Source organism: Sparassis crispa (assembly GCF_003851025.1).
Source record: "Sparassis crispa DNA, contig_000001F, whole genome shotgun sequence".
Taxonomy (NCBI): domain Eukaryota; kingdom Fungi; phylum Basidiomycota; class Agaricomycetes; order Polyporales; family Sparassidaceae; genus Sparassis; species Sparassis crispa.
In genome coordinates this window covers 2994426-3017400 of record NW_020939748.1, presented here as the reverse complement: position 1 = coordinate 3017400, position 22975 = coordinate 2994426, and the positions used below count along the sequence as shown (strand labels likewise).

General features: G+C 52.8%; 9 protein-coding genes across 9 annotated transcripts; 3 read left to right on the top strand and 6 right to left on the bottom strand.

Annotated features, from left to right (window-relative positions):
* Nucleotides 1–116: 116 nt before the first annotated feature.
* Nucleotides 117–2352, bottom strand: SCP_0210650 (UPF0652 protein; the record flags this gene model as incomplete). Its single annotated transcript, XM_027754975.1, has 8 exons — nt 117–145; nt 198–287; nt 345–545; nt 597–824; nt 889–1378; nt 1426–1878; nt 1935–2107; nt 2157–2352. 8 exons carry the CDS (start codon nt 2350–2352, stop codon nt 117–119), a joined length of 1860 nt encoding a protein of 619 aa, XP_027610776.1.
* A 316-nt stretch (nt 2353–2668) lies between these two features.
* Nucleotides 2669–5613, top strand: SCP_0210640 (Vesicular-fusion protein; the record flags this gene model as incomplete). Its single annotated transcript, XM_027754974.1, has 11 exons — nt 2669–2835; nt 2892–3014; nt 3069–3521; nt 3571–3728; nt 3781–3953; nt 4017–4151; nt 4204–4506; nt 4576–4740; nt 4797–5079; nt 5132–5211; nt 5263–5613. 11 exons carry the CDS (start codon nt 2669–2671, stop codon nt 5611–5613), a joined length of 2391 nt encoding a protein of 796 aa, XP_027610775.1.
* Nucleotides 5614–5930: 317 nt separating this feature from the next.
* SCP_0210630 (hypothetical protein) lies at nt 5931–8165 on the top strand (the record flags this gene model as incomplete). Its single annotated transcript, XM_027754973.1, has 3 exons — nt 5931–6077; nt 6133–6240; nt 6297–8165. 3 exons carry the CDS (start codon nt 5931–5933, stop codon nt 8163–8165), a joined length of 2124 nt encoding a protein of 707 aa, XP_027610774.1.
* A 98-nt stretch (nt 8166–8263) lies between these two features.
* Nucleotides 8264–12127, bottom strand: SCP_0210620 (predicted protein; the record flags this gene model as incomplete). The annotated part of the gene is made up of 7 exons (XM_027754972.1): nt 8264–8380; nt 8442–10460; nt 10516–11097; nt 11149–11229; nt 11283–11726; nt 11780–11933; nt 11985–12127. 7 exons carry the CDS (start codon nt 12125–12127, stop codon nt 8264–8266), a joined length of 3540 nt encoding a protein of 1179 aa, XP_027610773.1.
* A 685-nt stretch (nt 12128–12812) lies between these two features.
* SCP_0210610 (Uncharacterized protein) lies at nt 12813–13757 on the top strand (the record flags this gene model as incomplete). The annotated part of the gene is made up of 5 exons (XM_027754971.1): nt 12813–13005; nt 13078–13190; nt 13242–13396; nt 13452–13548; nt 13605–13757. The coding sequence occupies 5 exons, from the start codon at nt 12813–12815 to the stop codon at nt 13755–13757; spliced, it is 711 nt and encodes a 236-aa protein (XP_027610772.1).
* Nucleotides 13758–14016: 259 nt separating this feature from the next.
* Nucleotides 14017–15519, bottom strand: SCP_0210600 (Methylenetetrahydrofolate dehydrogenase [NAD(+)]; the record flags this gene model as incomplete). The annotated part of the gene is made up of 9 exons (XM_027754970.1): nt 14017–14062; nt 14115–14173; nt 14226–14456; nt 14524–14608; nt 14658–14873; nt 14935–14999; nt 15053–15070; nt 15127–15156; nt 15211–15519. 9 exons carry the CDS (start codon nt 15517–15519, stop codon nt 14017–14019), a joined length of 1059 nt encoding a protein of 352 aa, XP_027610771.1.
* A 331-nt stretch (nt 15520–15850) lies between these two features.
* On the bottom strand, nt 15851–16779 carry SCP_0210590 (predicted protein; the record flags this gene model as incomplete). Its single annotated transcript, XM_027754969.1, has 5 exons — nt 15851–15982; nt 16047–16117; nt 16171–16467; nt 16532–16653; nt 16709–16779. 5 exons carry the CDS (start codon nt 16777–16779, stop codon nt 15851–15853), a joined length of 693 nt encoding a protein of 230 aa, XP_027610770.1.
* A 365-nt stretch (nt 16780–17144) lies between these two features.
* On the bottom strand, nt 17145–18702 carry SCP_0210580 (hypothetical protein; the record flags this gene model as incomplete). The annotated part of the gene is made up of 5 exons (XM_027754968.1): nt 17145–17913; nt 17968–18229; nt 18286–18428; nt 18485–18573; nt 18628–18702. The coding sequence occupies 5 exons, from the start codon at nt 18700–18702 to the stop codon at nt 17145–17147; spliced, it is 1338 nt and encodes a 445-aa protein (XP_027610769.1).
* Nucleotides 18703–19240: 538 nt separating this feature from the next.
* On the bottom strand, nt 19241–22317 carry SCP_0210570 (hypothetical protein; the record flags this gene model as incomplete). The annotated part of the gene is made up of 4 exons (XM_027754967.1): nt 19241–19595; nt 19655–20181; nt 20247–21671; nt 21727–22317. The coding sequence occupies 4 exons, from the start codon at nt 22315–22317 to the stop codon at nt 19241–19243; spliced, it is 2898 nt and encodes a 965-aa protein (XP_027610768.1).
* Nucleotides 22318–22975: the final 658 nt, after the last annotated feature.

Genomic DNA, 22975 nt, shown 5'->3' with positions numbered 1-22975 from the left:
TATGTAATTGCCGTTGTACCCTGCTCTACAGTGCGTGCACCAGTCAAAGACAGCAAATTGCAACATCAAAGCAAGTCTATTTCGAAGACAATAGCATAAGAGATGTTGGTTGCGCGCTACCATTCGCCATCAAAGCCTATGAAACCTGGGGGAATGTATCAATAGAAATGACCTCCTCGAGGAAGAGTTAGACATACCTGTCAGTAAAAATACCGGGAAGAAACGTTTCTTCTCCAATAGCGAGCACCAGTTCCATGCACTTGTTAAGCGACCGTCGATACATGATCCTGCAGAGACGGCGATGTCAGCAATCATCCTGAGCATTGACAAGACTAGCCATCTACCTGCATCGAAATAATTTCCTGCACCAGATCCGTCGAACCCGTGACGGAAGAAATCCGCGAGGATCTCGCGAGAGAGATTCTCTGGCGAACCGAACTCGTCATCAATATACGACCGCAGTGCGGGGTCTTTTGCCACCGTTGGGATCTGTGCAAGCGTATTGCATATCGGAAGAAGGATCCGGTAGATCTGCGAATATTTATCTAAACGAAGACGTCAAGAAGGGGGAGATGGATGCAACCTGTGGTATTTACCGATGAACATCAACGCATTGGGGACATTGTGATCACCCATGTGAACAACTGAAGATCCGACCCATGAACCGACACTTTTCTGAGCACGATGGAGGATCGAGTGCATCATGCGGGACGTCTTTGGAGCGGCCTGTACGCGGTTCAGACCTTGACCAGTGTCGCGGAGACGGTATGGTACGTTCTCCGAAAGAAGATCTTGTTCAGCAAGTGACCATAGGTGGAACATGTCTAATACGCGGTAGAGTCCAATCAGTCTCGAGGTGAACCACAACTTCTCGAATAAGAGGCTTACCATGCAGGATCTCGCGCCACAGCGTCAAGCTCTGGATGACATAGGCATACTGCTTTGAGTGGTCATGTGTAAGTCTTGCACCGCCCTTCCCACTCTTGATCGCGAGACTGCTCTTCGAGTCCTTCGCCTGCGTGGGGTGGAAGTACTGCTTCAAGTACGCGATCATCTTGTCGCACGGATCACGGTTCGTGCGGAGGAACGCGTGATTGTCCCCAATGCTGTACAGGCACTGGCGCACGTTTTCTTCGCTGAAACCCACGCGTGCGTACCGTGCAGCAAGGGTCTCAATCGCACGCTCCTTCGATTTAATGTCTTTCTGGACATCCCGCCGCGTTCGCCCTTCCGAGTAGATCTCCTTGGTCGCGATCGCTACAAGGTCATCCCGCAAGAGATCGACCGCATGGTGTGCCTCTATGATGGTATACACCGACTGGATCGGCTTTACGCATGAGAAGTTGAGCAGCTCTTTCACTTCGGGGGTTTGGCTATCCTGAGACAATGTTTGCACAAGTATCTACAGAGACATGGAGCACTGACCTGCAGTAAATACATGAGCTTCCCGTATGTGGAACGCATCTTGTCTGGGTTCATGATCTTATGTCGTCGACCGAGCTCGAAGATCCGTTGGAAGAAGGCTTCGTTCGCCTCGAAGTCGCGATCCGCAAATAACTCCTGGCCCTGCTTGTAATCCGCCGAGAGTACCAGCCCGGAAAGAATTGAACAGAGCTCGCGGATCTGGTGTACGATGCGCCTCGCCTTCGATAGACTTCCGCCTAACGCGTCTATTCTATCTGTGTATTCCGAGACGCTAAGCGCCGCTTCGAGTAGGCGGAGATACTTGCGCTCTTCCAGAGCGAGACGTAAAGGAATGAACTTTGAACGCTCAACGAACCAGTCGCCGACCGTCGATTGGGGTACTGCAGTTGCTGCAGAGGATGAATTAGCAGCGATTCGCTCAAGTTCGTGGTCCGAGTCGTCGTCCGTATCCATCTGCAAGATATTGTGAGCACACCGCTAGAGGGCTGACGCGTAGCAGGTTATCTCACAGCAACTCCGTTGGTGGTAGAAGCACCGTTATGCATCTTGGCTTTCTTTTGGCGTTCACTTGTCAGCGACTTGCTCGCGTGCCGCTTACGCGTTCCCTTGCGGTGCTGCGCAGCAAAACACACTTCGCAGTAGTCGTCAGAACATGTTTCGCAGTGCACTTCCGCAGGCTGGTCTGCACGTCGTAAGTTACGAACACCGACGCGCAAAAATTGAACACGCACCTTCACACTCTACACAAAAACCCTGAGCCGCAGTCTCCTCGTGGTGTTCCTCGTCCCAGCTGCCCTCCGGCGCGTCCTTCGCGTTTGGGTGTTCGATGTTGTCGTGGTCGTCACTGAGTATAGTAGCGAGAGAGAATCCAGGTGCATCCGTCCCCGGAGCTTCCCCTTCCCTAGACGGAGTATTTCCTGGAGACATATTTTTCAGAAAAGTGCCAATCCCGGAGCGGAAAGGGCGAAGAAGAGAAGGGACACGTGTGGTGAGCACTGCGATCATTGCGAGGTTCCAAGTCGCGGTCAATAGATAAGATAAGATGAGATGAGATGAATCTCGAGATCCTGGTGTATGTAATCAGCACTCGAGCTGGAAGCGCCCAAAGACTTCACTGCACATTACACAGCATCCCAGCTCCAGCACGAACACGTATATCCGCAGCTCTAGAATTAACCAAGTTCTGCTTGCACGATAGAATCTATACCCTCATTATTACATCCAGTCGTCGGCTGACCCCACCATGAGCTTCCTCAGATCCAATCACCCTACACCACCACCCTCGGCTTCGTACTCTCGCGTCCCTCCATCTCCAAACCAGGGCCAATACGATGCACCGAGGAGCGCGCAGCGCATCCCGCCACCTAGATACGAAGACTACAAGTCACCGCCTGCCCGCTCTGGTGGAGTGTGCGTCGTTATGTAGGACCCATGTAGCAACATTTTGACTTAGGCTGTGTTTGCAGGTTTGGTGTCGCAAGCGCTCCCAACGACGCACTTGCGCTTTCGAACTGCATCATCGTGCACCCTTCAGACTTTCCGCAAGGCCAGCATGTTCTCGTGAAGCAGCAGTTCCCTCTCACAACTCGGTGAGTACTATATTGCACCTGCTCAAATATGGCGTATTATTCAACTTCCGCCAGTCATGACAACACCGGGAAGCTCCTACCACGCACCGTTGGTGCATCTGCTATGCAGCGACAATGGATCGGGCTCTCTCTGATCGGGGATGAAGTGACCGTGGAGCCAATAACGTTCACTCCGCTATACCTGCAGTCGCTAGACGTCGAGGTCGGGTTCCTCCGCCGCGGACACGAGATTGCTGAGACGTTTTCCTCTGACGAGATGGCGCACAACTTCATTAAGGCTTTCTCTGGCATCGTCTTTGCCGTCGGCGAGTTCCTTGTGTTCGAGTTTCATGGACAGAACTTGAAGGCGACTGTCAAAGGCCTGAGCGTCGTGGAGCTCGCGGACGCGCAGAGGCGTGGGCAGCGACATCCAGATTCTACTAATTGCGGCGTCCTCATGGAGAAGACGGACATGACGTTCTTCAAAGCCGGCGACAGCGCGATTAAGATCAAATCTAGTGCAAAGAAGTGAGTGTTATCGTGTTCCTGACCATGATCGTGCGTTGACTTTGGGCAGGGCGCCGCCAAACGCCATCCTCGCGCCGAACTTCAAGTTCGAGGACATGGGCATCGGAGGTCTCGACTCTGAGTTCAGTGCTATCTTCCGTCGCGCGTTCGCCTCGCGAGTCTTCCCACCAGGTCTCATAGAGAAGCTCGGTATACAGCATGTAAAAGGTGGGCGACTCTTTGTAACCTTAGCAAATTTCCATTGAGTAATTTGTGTCAGGTATCCTACTGTACGGCCCACCGGGAACGGGTAAGACGCTTATGGCGCGGCAGATCGGCAAGATGCTGAACGCGCGCGAGCCGAAAATTGTGAACGGCCCTGAGATTCTGAACAAGTACGTCGGGGCTTCAGAAGAGAATATCCGTAAATTGTTCGCGGATGCCGAGAAGGAGGTGTGCTCCGATTGATCTGCATTTTATCTTCAGGTACATGTACTAACCATGGTTCCTTCATAGTACAAGGCGAAGGGCGATGAGAGCGGACTGCATATCATCATCTTCGATGAGTTAGATGCGATATGCAAGCAGCGAGGCTCTACATCGGGAGGCACAGGTGTCGGCGATAGTGTCGTCAACCAGCTGCTGGCCAAGGCATGTCTCGCCTAGTCCTCGTGAGATCCCTTCTCATTGATTTATGGCACAGATGGATGGTGTAGACCAATTGAACAACGTTCTCATTATTGGAATGACGAACCGTCTCGACATGATCGACGAAGCGCTGCTGCGTCCCGGGCGTCTCGAGGTGCACATGGAGATATCATTACCGGACGAGAAGGGCCGATTCCAGATCCTCAGCATCCATACCGCGAAGATGCGGAACAACGGTGTGATGGAGCGCGATGTCAGCCTGGAGGAGCTGGCAGCGTTGACAAAGAATTTCTCTGGTGCTGAGATTAATGGTCTAGTGAAGAGTGCGACAAGTTTTGCGTTCAGTCGGCATGTTAAGGTAGGTACTACCGCTACTGTTTCGGGTACGTGGATGTGGGCGTCGATTAATTCTGATTTGCTACTTTAGGTTGGAACACTAGCAGGGATCTCGGACGACATCGAAAATCTCCGTGTAAATCGGGAAGACTTCATGAACGCGCTCGAGGAAGTGCAGCCCGCATTCGGTGTCGCGAAGGAAGAGCTCGAGCAGGTTGTCGAGAACGGCATCATTCACTACTCTAGCATCATCGACGTAAGTCTCTTCCTGTCGACCCTCTGATGCGATGCTGAGCCATCTTGATTGACTAGGACCTCCTGCGCTCCGGAGAGCTCTTCGTCGACCAGGTGCGCACGTCGACACGCACGCCACTGGTCAGCGTGCTACTGCATGGGCCACCCGGATCGGGTAAGACGGCGCTGGCTGCAACGATTGCGCAGGCATCGCAATATCCGTTTACGAAACTGCTCTCGCCGGATAGTATGGTTGGTTTCTCGGAGTCGCAGAAAGTCGCAGCGATTACGAAGGTATTCTCTGACAGCTACAAGAGCCCGCTTAGTGTGATAGTAGTAGACAACTTAGAACGACTGCTAGGTGAGTGATTCGTACATATTGAGTTCGGCTGAAATACTAACGATATCTGTAGATTTCACTCCCATTGGACCTAGGTTTTCGAACTCGGTGCTACAAACATTGATGGTGCTGTTTTCTCGGCGACCACCAAAGGTCTGTCCGGATGTAAACACAAAATTGTTGTAAACTCATATCCTCCTTTAGGGTCGTCGTCTGCTTGTCATCGCTACGTCGTCATTACGCCCAGTACTTACAGACCTCGGGCTGTCTGAATCCTTCGACTCAGAAATGCGCGTGCCGCCGATCTCGACCTTGCGCGCGGTGGACTACGTCCTGCGGGAGCTCGAGCTGTTCAAGACGGACAAGGAGCGCCGGCATGCGATCGCCATGCTAGAGCAGGCCGGATTTGGGTCCGCACAAGACGACGCGGAGGAGGGTATGTTGTCGTTGAATATTGGGATCAAGAAATTACTGGGGATGGTGGAGATGGCGAGGCAGGAGCCCGAGGCCGTCGCAGAGAGGCTGACAGGGGCGTTGATGGGATTGGGCATGTAAGTTGCACTTGCGAGGGGACTGTGTATTTCCAGTACGATATTTCTTGGACGGTAATAAGTTTTCGATAATATTTGCAAGTGCGATGTTGCCGCGGAGGCGTGCCGAGCCTCAGTGTGGTCCCCGACGCGACGCGTGCGGTCGGGGCGAGTCGTAGCAAACCTATCTAACCTTTCAGTCGCGTTCCCTTCCGCACCGTGCTCATGCATCTCACCTCTCTGTCGCACTCTTCTTGATTCCTGTTTCTCTTCCTATTTTTCTCTTTCCCGGACTTTGCAATCCATGTTACGCATGCGACACATACTCTCCCGAGCCCGCAGATGTCGTTCACCTTCAAATGGCCCCGCTTCTCCGACCAGTTTCACGCAGATGCCATCCAGATGCTCGACGCCGCCCTTAACAAGGGGAACAAGCCGCCCGTCATAGCGGACAAGATCGAGGTCGTCGAGCTCGAGATGGGCACTCAGGTGTGCCACCTTTCCGCTCCCACTTGTATGCAGGTCCCCTCATTTGCGTCTTAAGCCCCCGGAGCTGGAGATTCGGGACGTCGGCGAGCTTACCATGGACCAGTTTCGCGGGATCTTTCGTCTGACTTACGCCGGGGACGCCCACATTGTTTTGCGGACCAAGGTTCAGGCAAGTTGAAGTCGGGCATCCCAGTATACTTGGTGCTGACTGAGCTTTAGGCGAACCCTCTGAATCACAAACAACCTGATATCGATCTCATGGCCGGCTCCACAGGTATGCTCGCAGCGAAAAACCCCCTCGTCGTGCCCATGCTCCTCCGGCTCTCGCACTTCAAGCTCAACTCATACGTCGTCCTAGTGGTCTCGCGACAGAAGGGCATCACTCTCGTCTTCAAGACGGACCCCCTGCAGAACGTGGACATTAATAGCACATTCGACTCCATTGCGGTGATTCAAAAATTTATCCAGCGGGAGATCGAGGACCAGTTGCGGCAAATGTTCAGGGAGGACTTACCTGGAATCATACATCGGTTGAGCCAACAGTGGGTGAAAGCTAAAGTCGAGGCGCCGTATCTCAAGCCCGCCAGTGCACCACCACAGTGGTCGCGTGAGATGGCGTACAAACCGGACTTTTCGCTGTACCGCCCACTACGTATGTCCTCGATAGGGCTGCAGTCCCCAGGACTGCGGTCCCCTTTCTTGCGCGGTGTTGCTGGTTTTGACCCCCCGCGTTCCGCATCCGTGTATTCGTCTTCAAGCGCAGGCCGTAGTCGCAGACCCGCACCCTCTTCCGCATCCCCGCCAACTTCTGTCTCGGTCACTCCGATATCAGCACCAGTACTAGGACCGCCCGCAGCGGAGGACCCCACCTCGTTCCCTGAAATCGAGCACTTTGACCCTACATACGGCCTGCGGCCAGAGGGCCTCCCTGCGAAGAGCATGTTCGGCGGCTTCAGAAGCCTCTTCGCTGCTCAGAGAAAGGGCCTGGCCGACTTGGCGGAGGAGCCGAGTGACATCGATGACACGATGGACTCATCGAGCTCGTTCGGTGTCGCAAACTGGGAGGACCTTCTCTCAGATTACAACCATCCGTCCGAAGTCGGTGATGTCACTGAGTACGAAAGCGTGCCCGCTGTGGGTGGGGGCACCATCACGCGGCCGCGTGTCATTCACTCGCAGTCACAGATACATCCTCCAGACGAGGCCGCAAGTGCGGCTGGGACGCCCGGCCCTGCACGCAGACCCTTACCTTCCCGCTCGAGCATCTCAGCTCCCGTGCTATGTCGGCCTTCGCTATCACTACCCCTCCCTTCCTCCTCCAGGTCTGACGCTAATTACAATCCATACTTCGCCGGTGCGACTCCCTTATATGATGGCTCAGCTCTTCGTTCCGAACTGGCCAATGAAGCTGGTTGGGCTGAGAACCCTGGCGAAAGTAGCCGTTCAGCCTCCATGCCACCCGTACCTCCACTTGAGCACTATCTACCGCGCCGCCCAGGAAGCTCATCCAGCTTGCAAACACAACCTTCCAGCGATATGACCCACTCCATACCTACCCCTCCAGAGGAAGACGAGACAGGCGTCCACATACGCCGCCCGCGCCGCCTCTCACTCACCTCGCTGAATATGGATAGGTTCGGCTCCCCACCGGACCCACACATGCTGGAACAAGACCCTAAAATAGTTCTGCGACCCACACTCAATAATTCCGTGTCCAAGCTATCTACGCTTACCCACTCGAACCACACCCTATCGCCCTACACGCGCACACTCGAGCACTTTACTGTGCGTAGCGTCCCACCCCGGGAGCAAACCTCATCCGGGCCCGTCTCTAGCGTGGAGAAGCCGCCGGTAAAAGCAAAGCGGAAGAGGACGCACCGGCTCGGCGGCAAGCTCGCGAAGCCGCCAGAAGACGTTCCAGTCACCACTTCTCCACCTCAGCCCCCAACCCCGGGCGTCTTGTCCGATTTCGACGCCTCAGAGATGGACCGCTACTTCCGTTCTCGTGACGACCTGATACCCCGCTTCCCGACAGATCAACCCCCATCGCCATCTCACGGCCGTCGACGGCTGCCATATCAGACCTAGTACCTATTTAGTTATGTGCCTTGGACCTCTCTTTACGTACCGTAGCCCCTTGTCCTTGCATGTATTGTAGCATTATCGGACTACGTAATTGTAAATCATTAGAGCGGAGCGAAAGGCGGCGCGAGTTGCTGGAAGCCTTCCGCCGCGAAGGGCGTTGTTGCAGGCACTGCAGGCATCGGCACGGAAACTAACGTGGGCGACGCGCTCTCGAATTCCTATTCACATATCAGGATTCAGCAGCTAATTATTGGGTCAAGCGACCATCGCTACACCTACGTCCACATGCATACTCGGAAGCCTGCTTGTGTTCTGCCTCGCCGAGGGCATCTGTCGCAGCTGTCTGAAGTCGTTGTTAACGTACGTTTTCGTCAGGCCGGTCGACGCTTGCGAGCGAATGAGCGCGATGGGGGAGACCGTGACGAGGCCGAGAACATCCTGGTTGAGGGCGTTCCGCGGCGGGGTAGATGGTGTAGGGACATCTAACCGGAGGAGATCCTCCAGGTCGTGCATCGAGAGTTGGAGACTCTCGGGGAGGGGTATCAGAGGTGTGACGGAAGTCATTTCTTCCGCAACGGATATCTTATCTTTTGCATTGGCCAAGCGATCTTGCAAGTCGGAAGGAATCGCCTCGCGAAGGAGATCGCAGAACATGGAAAGTGTGGAGGAACTGATGCCGCGCAATTTAGTGAGCTCTGGAAGGCCCGAGGCAGCTGCGGCTGAAAGCCATTCCATCAACGAGACCAACGTCTCCGCGGTCGAGCCCTCCAAAGCTGATGATGCTTCGCTTAACGTGGCGAAAAGTTCACCAAATTCCGACCGAAGTCGATCCTCATCCTCCATTTCAAAAGTGGTTGATGAGAGAATGGTGGACGAGAGGTGGAGAAGGCGATTCCGCATGTCAGTTGAAATATCTGTACTCCGTGCTGACCGGAGTAGTACTAGGACCAGAACGTTACATAAATCATGCTGAGTGGGCGATGATTCCGATGTCAGAATTGCGACGAGCTCTGTGAGCGGAGAGGAGAGGAAGTGTTGGTCGAGTAACGACGTCAGGAACGCCGTGAATATATGAACTGCTTCGTCCTCAGTCGTAAGGCAATCTATGCACCACCGTGACACTCCAGAGGTGCGTACGAGCTCAAGCAAGAAACGCAAAGACAAGGAAATTCGGTACCGCTTCACCAGCTGCTGAGAAGCAGTGAGGGAGGTGTCTTCGAGGGAATACGTAACTTGTATGATCTCCTTCAGCTCTTCTAGCAGTAGCCAGTCGCCAATGCCAATGACGCCACGATCCAGATCGACGAGGCGCCTAACGAAGTGGGCCTTGCTATCCGTGTCAAGAGCACGGCAAAACGCCCAGAGGTCGTGTAAGAGATTGGGCACAACACGCTGCATGGAGGATACAGGCCCTTTCTCAGAGTCGGGCAGCGGTAGAAGAATGTCAATGAGCCAGAAGACTTGGAGTAGATGATGAGCAGGATCACGTTCTTCACTCCGTAGTCCGTGCTGAAGAAGGCTTCGCAAGACCATTTCAAGCCCGAGCTTGCCTCCCTCCAAAGAGGTGTCAGCAAGCACGCAAATGATGTCGATGCAAGACTGTCTTGCCATCTGTGCAGCGACACAAGCAGGGCTAGACTCCCTGTACAGCGACTCTGCTGCATCCGTGCAGGTGAACAGATCAGCAATCTTTATCGTGAGCGAGCGAATGACCCGGCTAGGGAGCGGATAAGCAGGAATGAGCGGGTGAAGAAGACGAAGCAGTTCGTTTGACAGTAGGAACAGCTGGCTCATCAGGTCCTGCGACTTGAAAGTCAGAGGCTTCAGCGAAAAGTGTGATTCGATCTCTTCCGTCGTTAGCAGAAACACCTCCACCAGACGGATCACCATGCTGCAAGCGCCCTCCTCCCAGAAATCTCCGAGGACGACCCACTCTCTCCGATCCTGGAGGTCTTGCTCAACAATGGCTAACGCCACTCGAAGATTCCGCAAGCTCGATGAAGTCACTGGAGATCCGATCGGTCGCACGAGCTCATCGACAGCTCCAAGCAAACCATTCTTAGCGATGGTCGCAGCCTGCTGCATGAACATGAGCTCCTCATCTGTGATGAACGAGTGAGGCGATTTGAGAGATAGGATGCAATCGGCGAGATTGAGTGAGAGAAAGGTTCGAGGAGTTTTGCTCAGATTGACGAGGATGTGTTCAGCGTCATCCCCAGAGCGCGTCGGCACTTCGTTATCCATCATACACCCAAGGCGGAACGTCATCTGCCGCAGAAGTAGCAAATGATCGACAATCTGTGCAAATATTGTTCAATCATGAATCAAGCATTCACGAACAGAGAAGACTGGCCTCTCGGTAACCATCAACACTCTGCCATAGTCTTAGAATTCCCAGCGTCTTCTCACGACATCGTTCGTGGGGGAGACTGTCTGTCCATGCATATACGGCCAAAACGCAGGATACGCCAATGAATGCGCGCAGAAACTTCGTGAATTCGTCATGGGAAGTTGACGAGTTTGACTGGAGAAGTAGCCGTGGAAGGGGCAGAGAATTAGAGAGGACAGGGATTTCGCTCATATTAGCCATAATGTCGTGGTGTGTGACCATCGACTCTAGCCACACACCCAACGATTCTTCGTCCCGGCCCACTTCGGCAATCATCTTGGAAGCATTGGAGAAATCACCCTGAGTATTCACGAGGGCATCTTCAAGAGTTTCCCATCCTTGGATCCTTGCAACGAGTTTGTTTGCCGCTAGTCGCGTCTCGAGATCTATTTGGGAATTTTTTGCAATTGAATCAACCGTCTCCAAGAACCAGTCATTGTTCAGATGTCGCGCAATATCAGCGTTCGTGGTGGCATAGAGGAGCCTACGTAGTGTGGGCTTGCGTAACTTCGGTCCTTCAAAAATGGTAGTCAAGTCCAATTTCTGCTGTAGGCGAAGTCAGACGTTTAAGCGACTTGGCTTGTGCGAGTTACCAACCAATAGACGTTTTGCCATATCCTGATGCTGGGAAGCTGCATTACTCAAAATTTCTGCAACTAAATACGCGTGATCGTCTTTCTACCAACTAGAAATCAACAGGTTTCGGGCAATCAGCTGGAAAGTTTGCATACCTTTGGATCAACTGCTTGTGTAACGTGTTGGGCAAAGTGGATCAATGACTCTTCGGAGATGTTGTCAGCCATAGCTTGGCTACTCAATCGGCACGCTTTGTCCAAGTCAAATCCGATCGAATCGCCGTCAAGCGCAGGATGCAAGTATGGAAAATCTGGAAGATCCCAGTCTTCCTCACGTGGCTTCAAGCAGAACATAAGGCGTATCACAAGGGGCAACGGAGGCGCGTCCGGGATGAGGCTCAGTAGTTGCATCGCAAGTTGTGTAGGGTCCAACGTGTTCGCAGGATCCAGAGCGCTAGAAAGCGCGGGAGGCTCGAAGGAAGGTAAAGGGAGAGGCTTGTATAATTCGGGAAAAGTTGTAGTTTCCGACGCAAAGTCGCCATATATTGCCATTGACACGCTTTGAAAGCTTCCTCTGACTATCATCAAACGCGTGGCGAACTAGGTGTCCCCGTTCAACAACTGTCATGCAGTCTATTCATTGTGCGACGTACCTCTGAGCCCATGTTGACTGAGAAATCGACTTGCCCACCCGTATAGGCAATCATTGTTGGTACCAGGGCATTAGTTGCTTTCAGTCTCTCCTTCTCATGTGTGTGCATGGCATTGAAGTATATGTTCAGAAAGAAAGTCTCAGGCGCTGTACGACTACAACATCTAGTGAGTTACACCCGTCCAGGAGGATATATAACGACATACCTTCTGATTTCAGGGTTCTGAGCAAATGGCTGCGCATCGGTTGGAAATATTCTTATGGACTGGATGCGTACAGCCTTGGAGAAACGAATTGCGGCCAAAGAATCGGGGCCAGTAGGCTCAAGCGTGCACCACTGCAGTAGCATATCTGACTATCATTTATCAGGGAAGCTGCAGTAGAAATCGCCCCTAGTACTTGTTCGCTACGCGGCCGCGCCACTACTAGCATCAGCAAAAGTCAACTTTTGCTTACCGGTGTTATTCCCTTGATTAAGGAAAAATAAGGAGATCCCTTCTCTTATTCCTCCATTATTCACCCTTATCGGCTTTAATTGCCCAAATAAGAACGGAGACCTCCTTAATTACGGAGATAAGGGAGCTAAATGGAGGTAACCAAAAGTTGACTTTTGCTGATGTAGTAGGAGTTCGCGACGGGTTGCGTATGGGCGCCTATATTACCTCTTTGCCCTGTTCGGTAATAGCCGAGTCGTCCAAGTGACACAGGTCACATTCCTGCTTTTGCTTACTGTCCAGGCTCACAGTCCCTCTTCAACGACCAGCCCAGTCACGTACAGAGTTCTGGCGTTTCAAGCCGAAATTCGCCTCTCGGCCATTGAGGCAGCGAGAACGGAAAGTCGGGAGAATCTCCAATTCTCATCCGTCACACTATTTCCCCGATCAGGACGCTTGTGCAAAGCTGTGACTGCGGCTTGTACATCTGGAGACACGGCTTGCCTGAGTGTGTGATCTCATCTTATTGTCAAACCACCATCTCAGGTCGTAGACACCGAGTCGTTTTTATAATTCCTTTGCATGCCGTTCACTACAGCGATGACCAATGTCTTGACTTCTCCAACCCTCAGCGTTCCTACCTTGGATGCCGCCTCTGGGTTGACCGCTCGCATGACTCGCTCCCGCAGCAGCAGTCTCGTGAAAGTTGAGACAGTAGGCGAGAATTCGCAAGAGGAAGCACTTGACCAGAACCTATACGAAAATGTGAACGCAGATTGGGTGAACAGCAAAGGCAAGTACTGTTTTCATTTATCTATTATGGCATACAGACTACTGAAGTGGCTTTCTTTGTTCCGTATCTCAGGCGCCTGGTTAATGCATCCTGTGCTCATTTTTGCTGGAAAGATTGTCGTGGACACCATCCCAGGGATGCAACAGGAGATAAGCTGGTTCGTCGTCAATATAGGCTACCTCTCAGTACGTCCTTCATATGAGCTATGGTCTTCTTGCGCTCAGTACGCAATTCAGCTCTCGTATCTCATGTTCCACTGGGTAACTGGGATACCCTTCCAATCTGACCTGCATGGTGGTGTCTATGACGATCTAACGCTGTGGGAACAAATTGACTACGGTGCACAGTATACTCCTGCAAAGAAGTGGCTCTTCTGTGTTCCTGTTCTGCTGTGAGCTTCGCCGTGTGGCGCCCCTATTTTGGTCCTTTGCTGATTGCTATGGTAGGTTCCTTGCATCAACGCACTACACACATTACAACCCGTGGTTCTTTGCAATTAATTTGACAGGGTTGATCCTGGTCCTTATTCCGAAACTTCCTCAGGCATGCACTGGGATCACAGCTCTCGTCATCTTTTTTTCACTAATTGGTCCTTTCAGCTTCACCGTCACCGACTACGCTTCATGGTTAAGGACATGGCTTCCGGCGCTGTCACTCCGGCGACTGTCGCGGGAGATGAGCCGTCCACTCCAACAAGCGGGGAGTTAAATACAATACCGCCGATCCGCATCTCTGAAGTCGAAGTCGAATGAACACCTTCACTACGACTGTGATCATCTCATGTCACCCTCACTGATTAGATTATATCGAGCGAGAGCGCATATCACCTACATTTCACCTCCCCTGTCATCACGTTCGTTCATCATTGTTTACCATCTATATCTATTACCACACGATGCGATACACCTGGGTACCGGATTATAATAAGAGCTAACTCTAATAATATAGGGAATACATATTTTTGCAACAGTGCATTTTGCGTCCGCCGTTGCATCGCTCCAGCAACCACTGTCATGATGTTTTCTTTGCTATCTCCCGATACTGCCGGAGGCGCAGCCTGCAGCAAAGAGCGTGAGCTGAGGCTCGATGTCAAGCGTGGTCCAACGTACAAGTTCCGCAGGAGCATCATAATAGTGACTTTGCCAATCGTGGGCAAGTATAGCGAGGTCTGGCAGAGACGTTCGCTTCATATCCGGAAGTTTCGGCCGATGGGTGCTCACCTTCTCCCGTACGTCAGTTTCAAAGTTCTTGTCCGCGGCGACGTTGAGGCACACGCAACCGTCCTTAAGCCATTCCGTCTTGACCTTGTAATCCGCGTTAGGAACCGCGGAGACGACCACGTCCGAGAGCGCGAGGCACTCCTGCAGAGCGTGTGTGCTAGGGTGCACGATGTGACGGGGGTAGTAGCGCCGCACTACCTCCGCGTTCTGGCGGGGACGCTTCGTGTATTCCTGCGAGAAAACACGATCGACTGACGAGTACGGGAGAGGTCTACAGCTGAACGGTTGGACGGCGTACCTGTATGGAGTCGATGTCCACCGAGAACACCCGCGCGCCGTCATTCGCGAGTAGCGCTGCAAGAGGTCTGCCGACGACCTCAGACCTGATGACGGTGAGACATATGGCCGCCGCTGTCGGAGCGAGACTCCTACCGGTTAATGACGGTGACCGTCCTCCCATACGCGCGGTCACCGTAACGCAAAATCGTGTTGTAGACCCCGATGTTTTCGAGACACTTTACGACAGCGAGAGGTGTGCACGGAAGGATGGATTTTACAGTCCCTGCCGGTGGTTGGTCTTCTATGGCTGGCGCAGGCACCGCGGTAGGGGTCGGCGAGAGGAGGGACTTCGGTTCCAGGAAGCGGATGCTGGTTCGCAAATCTGTGTCAGACGTACGGTACAGTCAGCAGCTGAGACGACACTGCGAACTTGTGATAAAGGTTGTAATGGAACTTGAAGTTTAGCCCTTCAACGTCTTTGAAGGGCGAAACGATCTGTTCATCGAGGAATCTGGTATCTGACGGGTAGAAATATGGACAAGGCGCACCTGCTGCAGATAGTGGTCCTGTACGTTTTTCAGCATCACTGGGATCTTGTGAGCCATAGCCACTATTTACAAACCTGACGGCCACCAAAAATAGGGTAGTATACCTTTACGAGTCGCGTGTGAATGACCAGAACGTGCTACTTGACATGAGCACCGACCATAATGCCATCTATACCGTCATCCTCATTTGCTTCGATGATCGCCTCTTCAACACCTTCCCCGTCGCTCAGCTCGAGGTCTGCAGCAGACCCCGTCCGCCTGAGCACGAATTCTACGCCGAGTGCGTCGCACTGCTTCTTTGTGAACTCGGCGTAGAACTTGCTTGGGCCAGCCGACGTCCCAAGGATGCCCACCAATTTTGGCGGTCGAGGGCAAGTGGAAAGAGCAGTCTTGATCTCTTCGCGGAAGGTGTTCGCGATGGAGTCGACTTTCAACAGGACACCATTACCATCTGCTTGGGTAGACATAGCAAAAAAAGCGGCCAGTAAGGAATATCTTGACAATTTTTGGACAGCAAGATATGGTGAAGACACGCGAAAACAGGTGAAGACGCAATCTCGATCGCGATCACTGAAGTCACGATAATCTCACGTCCCGAGCGTGAAAACCTCAAGTCCGAGACTTGTCCGACATCGTGGTGAAGAGAAAATGTGGTGAAGAGAGACAAATTTGCGGTATGGTATTTGGTAAAGTACAACAAAGACACACGCAGGACACTGAAACAAATCCTCTGAAGTCCGTTAGCGAACAACGCATTGTCGTGTGAAGAGGCGACAAGCAGACCGTATTACCCACCCGTCACCCGTGCACGATGCCGTTCATTTTCGCCGGTGACTCCTCGTCCACTGACATGGCGCTGTCATCGTCGACGCTGTGGTCCACCGATACCACACTCTCTTCGTCATCTTCCTCCATCAGTTTCTTCGCCATCTGCAGAAATAGGCATCAGTCAATATATAGAGCACAGAGAAGGCACGTGGTGAAGGGAACAAACCTTCATGGCTTCGGCTTCGTTAGAATAGTGTCGTCCTCGCGCCCGCACAAACGCCGCATGTTTGGCAGCAGCTACAGTGTGATGTCAGTTGTGATCGCGGGCAGAGAGCATATAGGCGACCTACTTTCTTCGTCCATCTCCTCCTCAAACTCAATTTCATCCCCGGGCTGGCTGTCCTCTAGCCGGATCGAGTCGCGCGCCTCGCTGGGAAGGTTGAAGCTCGTGCTCCTGCTAGAACTCCCGCTCCCCCGTCCCACGGGTGTCGACGTACGACCGTTGCTAGAGAAGGATGTGCGACGAGAGGAAGGGGTGGAACCGCCACCTGTAGCGCCAGTACTGCTCGACGGCGATTGCCCGCGAAGAGATGAAACAGGGCTCGCCACCCTTCCGTTTATGCCATTAAGATCGAGGGCGGGAATATCTACGAGAATTATAAGCAGATCCATTGTGAGCGCAGCACCGATCCTATAAAGCAGGATGCGTACCGCCTTCGAGCGTATCTGTCTCTGCGTTGTATCGCACATAAGGGGTCTTGGGCTCCGTGATCTTCATCTGGCTATCCTTTTGCGCCTCAGTCAGGGCGAGGTTCTCCTCATCCCACTGCAAGCTTTGACAAACGTATGCGATCTGCACACCCGAAATCAAGTAGATCTAAAACTCACTGTTGGCCTGTGCCGGACGCTGGGGGTGCATTCTTCAAAATCCCCTTTGGCTTCGAATTCGAGCGCGACATGCGGGGTTGGTGGAGAATCTCCTCCGTAGATTCGGTGGTCATAACAGGCAAATAATGTGTATATGTCGGATAGAAAGAAGGATATGCGAGAGATTGACGAAGGTAGAGGTAAAAGCAAAGTGTTGATTGGATCTCTGGAACGTTCGCTGCTTTACGGAGCCGTATACAGCAGCATGGACTAACGCGGGTACGCAGTCTCGTGACTCACGCCATACCGTCCTCGCCGCTCTCGCTGTATGTCTTTCCATCATGAAGTCTCTGTGTTCACCCGGTCGAGAACGCTGTCGATACTATGCGGACAATATTAGGTCTATAGTATACACATAGAAAAAACATAAGTCCTTTGGATCACATCGTAACCATGGCTACGATTCTGTACCAACTGCACCGTACGCCCTGGTCCACGCATCGTTGACTGCGTCTCGTTTCGCCTCTCTCCCTGTCCAATCCTCCTCGGGCCCCCTCTCCACCCAATCATCCTCCCCGTTCTCTTCCCACGCCGCCCAATCCTTCTCATTAGGAATCTCCTCATCGCGCAAGGCGAGACCCGGACTAGGTTTGCCAGATAGAGGAACGGAAGAGTCACGTAGAACGTCGCCGATCGCCTGTGGCTCAGAGGGTAGCGCTTGCAATGGCAATGTGGGAGGAGGCATAGGTCGTACGCGCTTCGGTTTCGACTTCGGCGACATGCTCTTGGTGCGGGAGGAAACAGAAGAAACAAGTGAGGATGCGGGAGTTGAGCTAGTGCTTGCGATACTGGGAGGATACGCATGTACCGCGATTGGTGTGCTTGGAACCTCAACCGACTTCGGCAGCGGGGTGTTCGAACCGGAGCCCACAATAGTAGCTGTTTCGGAGCTGAGAGACTTAGGCTCATCCGCCGTGGCTGGATCTAATGCGTCATCTCTATGCCTGGAAAGAGAACGTGTGCGAGGATTCTCGATGTCGTGTCTCATATCGTCGTCAGAGTCGTCATCAGAATCAGCGCGGAAGAGAGGTTCGTTATCTGGATCCAGAGAAGCACGGGGAGTATCGGTGGGCAAGGCGAGGGAAGAGGCGTGAGAACCCTTGACGATGGAGTCTATCAGCCAGAACTGAAGGATGTTCATCAGGATGGGGAAAAACCCCATAGTGCTGCAGCATAATTCATCAATGTCGACATGAATGAGGGTAATGCATGATACACACAAGATGACTTGAACTGCATCACTGGGCCCTAGGAATGTCAACAGCCATTCGCCCACTTTGAAGATGCCAGGCCAAGCAGCAAAAAGAGCGACAACCAATAGCTTCATGGTTAATAATGCTAATAAATAAACGGCCGCTTGTCGCGTCCAGTAGATGAATGAAGGTGGGGAACCGTATTGTCCTGATTCAAAGCCCTTGAAATTACACTTTTCGGTCAACAAGTAGGTGATGAAGTGCAGGACGAAGTAGATCACGCCGACACCTACGAGGTGACGAGTAAGTTGTACAACTAAGCGAACCAAAGCAGCAGGCACTTGCCGAGGGTAGTGTCAATCAAGATATTCAAGAAGTAGAATACACACGCGTTGCCGGACGAGACGTGGGCAACCACATCGGATATAAGGACATTGACGCCATGTACGAACAGCTGCCCGATTACTTGCTTGGAGACATCGAACAACCTGAGACGCGAGGACATGTTACGCGGTCAAGGAAACAGTCCTTAAAGGTAACGAACCATATGCGCCATGGACGTTTGGGTTCTTCTCTATGCCGCTTGTAGACTAGTGAAGACATGACAAGTATGCCCATGAGGCCCTGTGTAATCTGTGCTCGCCCAACGGTGAGGATCTGCGAGAAGCGGACGACATGACTACTCACCAGAGCCGTGGGACCGAGGAGCCGACATGAACGACGGTCAACATCAGGATAGCCGTCGAAGAAACCGTCGGACATATCATGCGGCAGTGTAGATAGAAATAGTGGCGAAAGGTGCGTTGGAGCCTGGCAGACACTTGGTCTGAGGACGAGAGGGAAAGAGCCTAGGACTAGTACTGATTTGAAATCGATGCACAACCCGCTTAGACGCCCGTGACGACGACCGCTCGGTTTCAGACTCCGCCGCCATAAATGCCGTATTTCTTCCCTATTTTCCATTTCATCTTCATGTGTCTAATTATTACTGTCTGGTCGCGCTTCAGCCACCGCCCGGAAGTCCTTTCTTCCCGTAATGTTTTCAGGTCGACGGAGCGAGGTGCTCTTCGGGGTGCTGTAAATAGCGCATAACTTCTAGTATGGAGCGAAGTACAGTGGTCACGTATCATGCAGTCTGCAGAGAGAGGAAACAATATGCAAGAGCAATGCGAATGCTAAGAAAGCCATATAGATACAGTAGACGTGGATCCGGAGGAACGAGCAAGTGCAAGATTGAAGATGCGACCGTACCAGAGACCTAAAACATGAGTTGAGAGACAAGTTGGTTTGCAACCACGGGTCACTTTTTCCGCAACTGAGCACGCAGGTTAGCGTTCTCGGTTTGCATCGAGTTGAGCTCCTCCATCAGGGCCATCTGTTGTGTCTGCTGTGAGCGATGCATAGCCTCGATCTCCTCCTTCGCCTCCGCAAGTGATGCATTGGTTTCCGCGAGCTGGGACTCCATCTGCTTGCGCACTGAATCCGATGCGGATGCTGCTTCTGACGCTAGATTGAGAGCACGAGCACTGAGGGTGTTATTGGCATCGGTGAGCTGGCGGCAAGTCTCCGCCTGTTCCTCGGCCTGAGTCTCGATCTCCAGCTTTTCAGCCATGATGCGGTCGACGGAGTCCTGCAGGTAGTCTACCTCGTCTTGCCTGAGATTGAAAACATTCTCAGATTAAACTTGTGTAACTTATTGGCAAACGGTACTCACAGAGCCGAATGCCTCGATAGCAATGCCATATTACGGTCCTCGAGCGTTTTAACTTGCTTATGGTACGTCTCCAAAGCGGCATTGCTGTCCTGCGCCAGCTTCTGCGCCCTTTCCGCGTTCTTCTTCAACAGATCATGAGCCTGTGCGAACCGCAAAAGTCGCTCAATGAGGGCTCGGTCGTCTGTAACGAGTGCCTGCACCCTCCCCACAAAGCCTTCAACAGTGAAATTGCCTCCGACGGTCCCTAGCGGCGCGCTCTTGGGGTCATACAATGTCTTCAGCGAACGGACGTCCATCTCAGAGAGCGACTGCTGACTCCGGCCTGCAATCGGACTGCTACTGGGAGAAGCGGGTCTGAAATTTCGTGACCCAAGACGGCTGGCACGGGCTTCAGCTGAAGGAAGAACAGCCCAGAGGGGCCGCAACATTTCAACAATCGCGCTCGCATCAGCCTTGTATTCCACTACGGTTTGGGGTTGCGCCGACGTTTGCATACTCGCAGCTGTGATCTGAACGAGGGCTTGCTCCTGAAAACGGCACCAAGTCAAAACTCTAGTGCGACTATGGAGGTGTTGAGTGAGACCGACTGTACCTTGAGCTGAGCTTCCAGCTCTCTGACTTGAATCCTTGCCTCTTCCCCGGCTCGTCGTGTCTGTTCGAGTTGAGCTTCTAGCTCTGCGACTTCAATCATCGCTTCTTCCCTGGCTCGTTGTGTGTCCACGAGCTGAGCTTCTAGCTCCCCGAGTTGAATTGTCACCTCCTCCCTAGCTCGGAATGTCTCCTCGAGCTCAACAGAAAGTGCTTGGTGCTTGTCCAGGCTCACACGTATGTCGTCCTCAAGTTTAGCTCGGATGGATGACCATTCCTGTTGGACTTGAGTAGTCATGTTCAACTTGATCCGTTGGTCGTCCATATGTTTCCGTATTGACAACACCAGGCCTAGATGAGAACCGTCTCGCGAGGATAGCGGGATCTCATAAGTGGACATCAAGTCTCGCAAGGCGCCCGAGCACTCCGTGAGTTGTGTCTTGGATTCTGCATCATCCTGCAGCGCCCCCTTCTCCAACAGCCATGCATCTCGATCCGCGTCCCACATCAACTTCATCTCTTCAATCTCCCTCTCCTTCTCCTCCAAGAGCACCTTACTCTGTTCCCTCTCCCTAGCAAGTAAGTTCTTGATTTCGTTTGTCTCCCCGCTCCGCTCTTCCAATACTTCCAGCCGCCTCTCAAGGGTGTCCACCTCTCTCCGCCGCTCTTCCAGCTCCACCCTCTCCTGCATCCATCCCTCTTTCTCTGCCTCCAGTTCGTGGAGTTGTGCCTCCATATCCTCCACCTTTGATATCTCCCGCTCTAGTGCAGCGATCGTATCCTCAGCGGCCTGGAGATCCATCCCGAGCGACGTCTCGATCTGCTCCTTCTCCAGTTGTGACATGGCCAACTCTCGAGACGTTTCCGCTTGCCTCGAAGTAGCTGCCTCAAGCGCGTTCGTCGCAGCTTTTAGTTTTTCTTCTAGAGCAGACACATCCGTAGGCGACAAAGGTAACTTCGGGACTTGTGGAACCACCGCATCCGAATGGCCAGCGAAGAAATGCGCGCCGTCAAACCGCCCTGTTGACGACGTGGTCTGTATGCTCGTGATGGATGATGGGGGCGCGCTCATCTGCGAGCTCCTGTTAGGCGTGTTATAGCCCGACGTGCTCGAATCGCCGTTGGAGCCATCTTGGGCATGCGGATTGGCCTTCTGCTCCAAGCTTCGGACGGAGTAGCTCAAAACACCGGCACGGTGCTCCAGTAGCCTTCGTTGAATCTCATTAGCGCGTTCAGAAACTCGCCATAATTCTTTTTGCGCGAGTTCCACCTTGCGATTGGCAGCTTCGAACTGCTCAGAGGTTTGCTTGGACACGTTCTTGTACGATGCATTCGCCTTTGAGAGCGAGGCCGCCGCATCACGGATCTTGGTCTCAAGAGACAGCTTTTTGGTTATCGCGACGAGCCGTGATGCGAGCACTTGATGCTCCTACGCATTCATCTAGCCACGTTGAAGTAGAGGAAAGTATAGATAGAATACAGACCTTCTTCAGCTCCTCCACCTCTTCCGCGCTGAGAATCTCACACGCTCGACTGTCCACGATGGCCTCGCTGGCCAACAGACTAACGAGTAAATCATCGCGTGTTGAAAATGATTCGGAAGCACGTTTAACGTCCACCTCTATCCTCTCTGGGAGTTTCCTCGATAGCTCGGAGACACGCTGAGGTAAGGCCCGAGGTGACGAGGGACCTGCAATGGGAGACGACGAAGCCTGACTACGACTAGGAGAGACGATGCCAATTGAACTGCGCGGAGATTGCGAGGATCGGTAAGAGGAATTCCCAGCATCATCCTCCGCTCTGTAAGTGGAACCTGTGGAGCCACGGGGCGGTTTCTGTTTCTCCTTCCGGAAGAATAGGGCAGCGGTTGTAGTCTTAGGGCTCACCGCTGGAGAATCTGGAGGGCTCTGAATTGGTGAAGAGGGCCAAGAGGGTTTTCCTGGGAAGAAGAGAGGTGCAGTAGCGGGTGGCGGTGGTAATGGAGACGCAGCGGGACTGTCTGGTGGCAGAGGGAACTGCTGAGAGGTAGGGGTACTGGCTGTGCCGCCGGCGAGGAATCGTCGCACCCCGTTCATCGACGGGTAGAGTGGTACAGGAGACGGGCGTACTTATTCGCGTTGTGTTGCAAAAAATGCAGCCAGCTGCTACAGTACCCGACCGGAAAGCTTGCGGGTTTGGGGCAATCCACGAGTCGTAGTCCCCTGTCCGCGAATACAGCACGCCCGGTGTTCAATCACTTCACGAGGTTGTGAGAGCTGAAGCTTGAAGTCAAAAGAGTGATCACGAAGACATCATGCCCGAAGCAGTATAACATGTACAAGTACTGCTATTGTGCCGATCGATTGACAACTACTGCAACCCGACCGGTTGTGGACCTAAGGTTGTGGACTAAAAGTCGCTTGTTAATACCTCGATCTCTTCGTACTACACAATACTTCAAGGGACACTATCATGGTACTGTACTTGAATTCCACCCCTCGTATGTTGAAGCGTCATGGGTGGCAAGCGCTCCCTGGACCGTCGAGAGACGCCGAACAGATGTCGCACAGCAAGTACTTAGACCTGAATTTTTCAAAAATTCCTTAGAACCCCACATAACTTGGGTCAAAACGACATGTTCAGGAAGCCTTTTGTGCTGTATGTGTATGTAGCTTGCGGAGGAGCAACATAACTTGATCAGGGCTTCGGTATCGACGTCGACGTCTTGCCCTTTAAATAATCACTCCGAGTTGT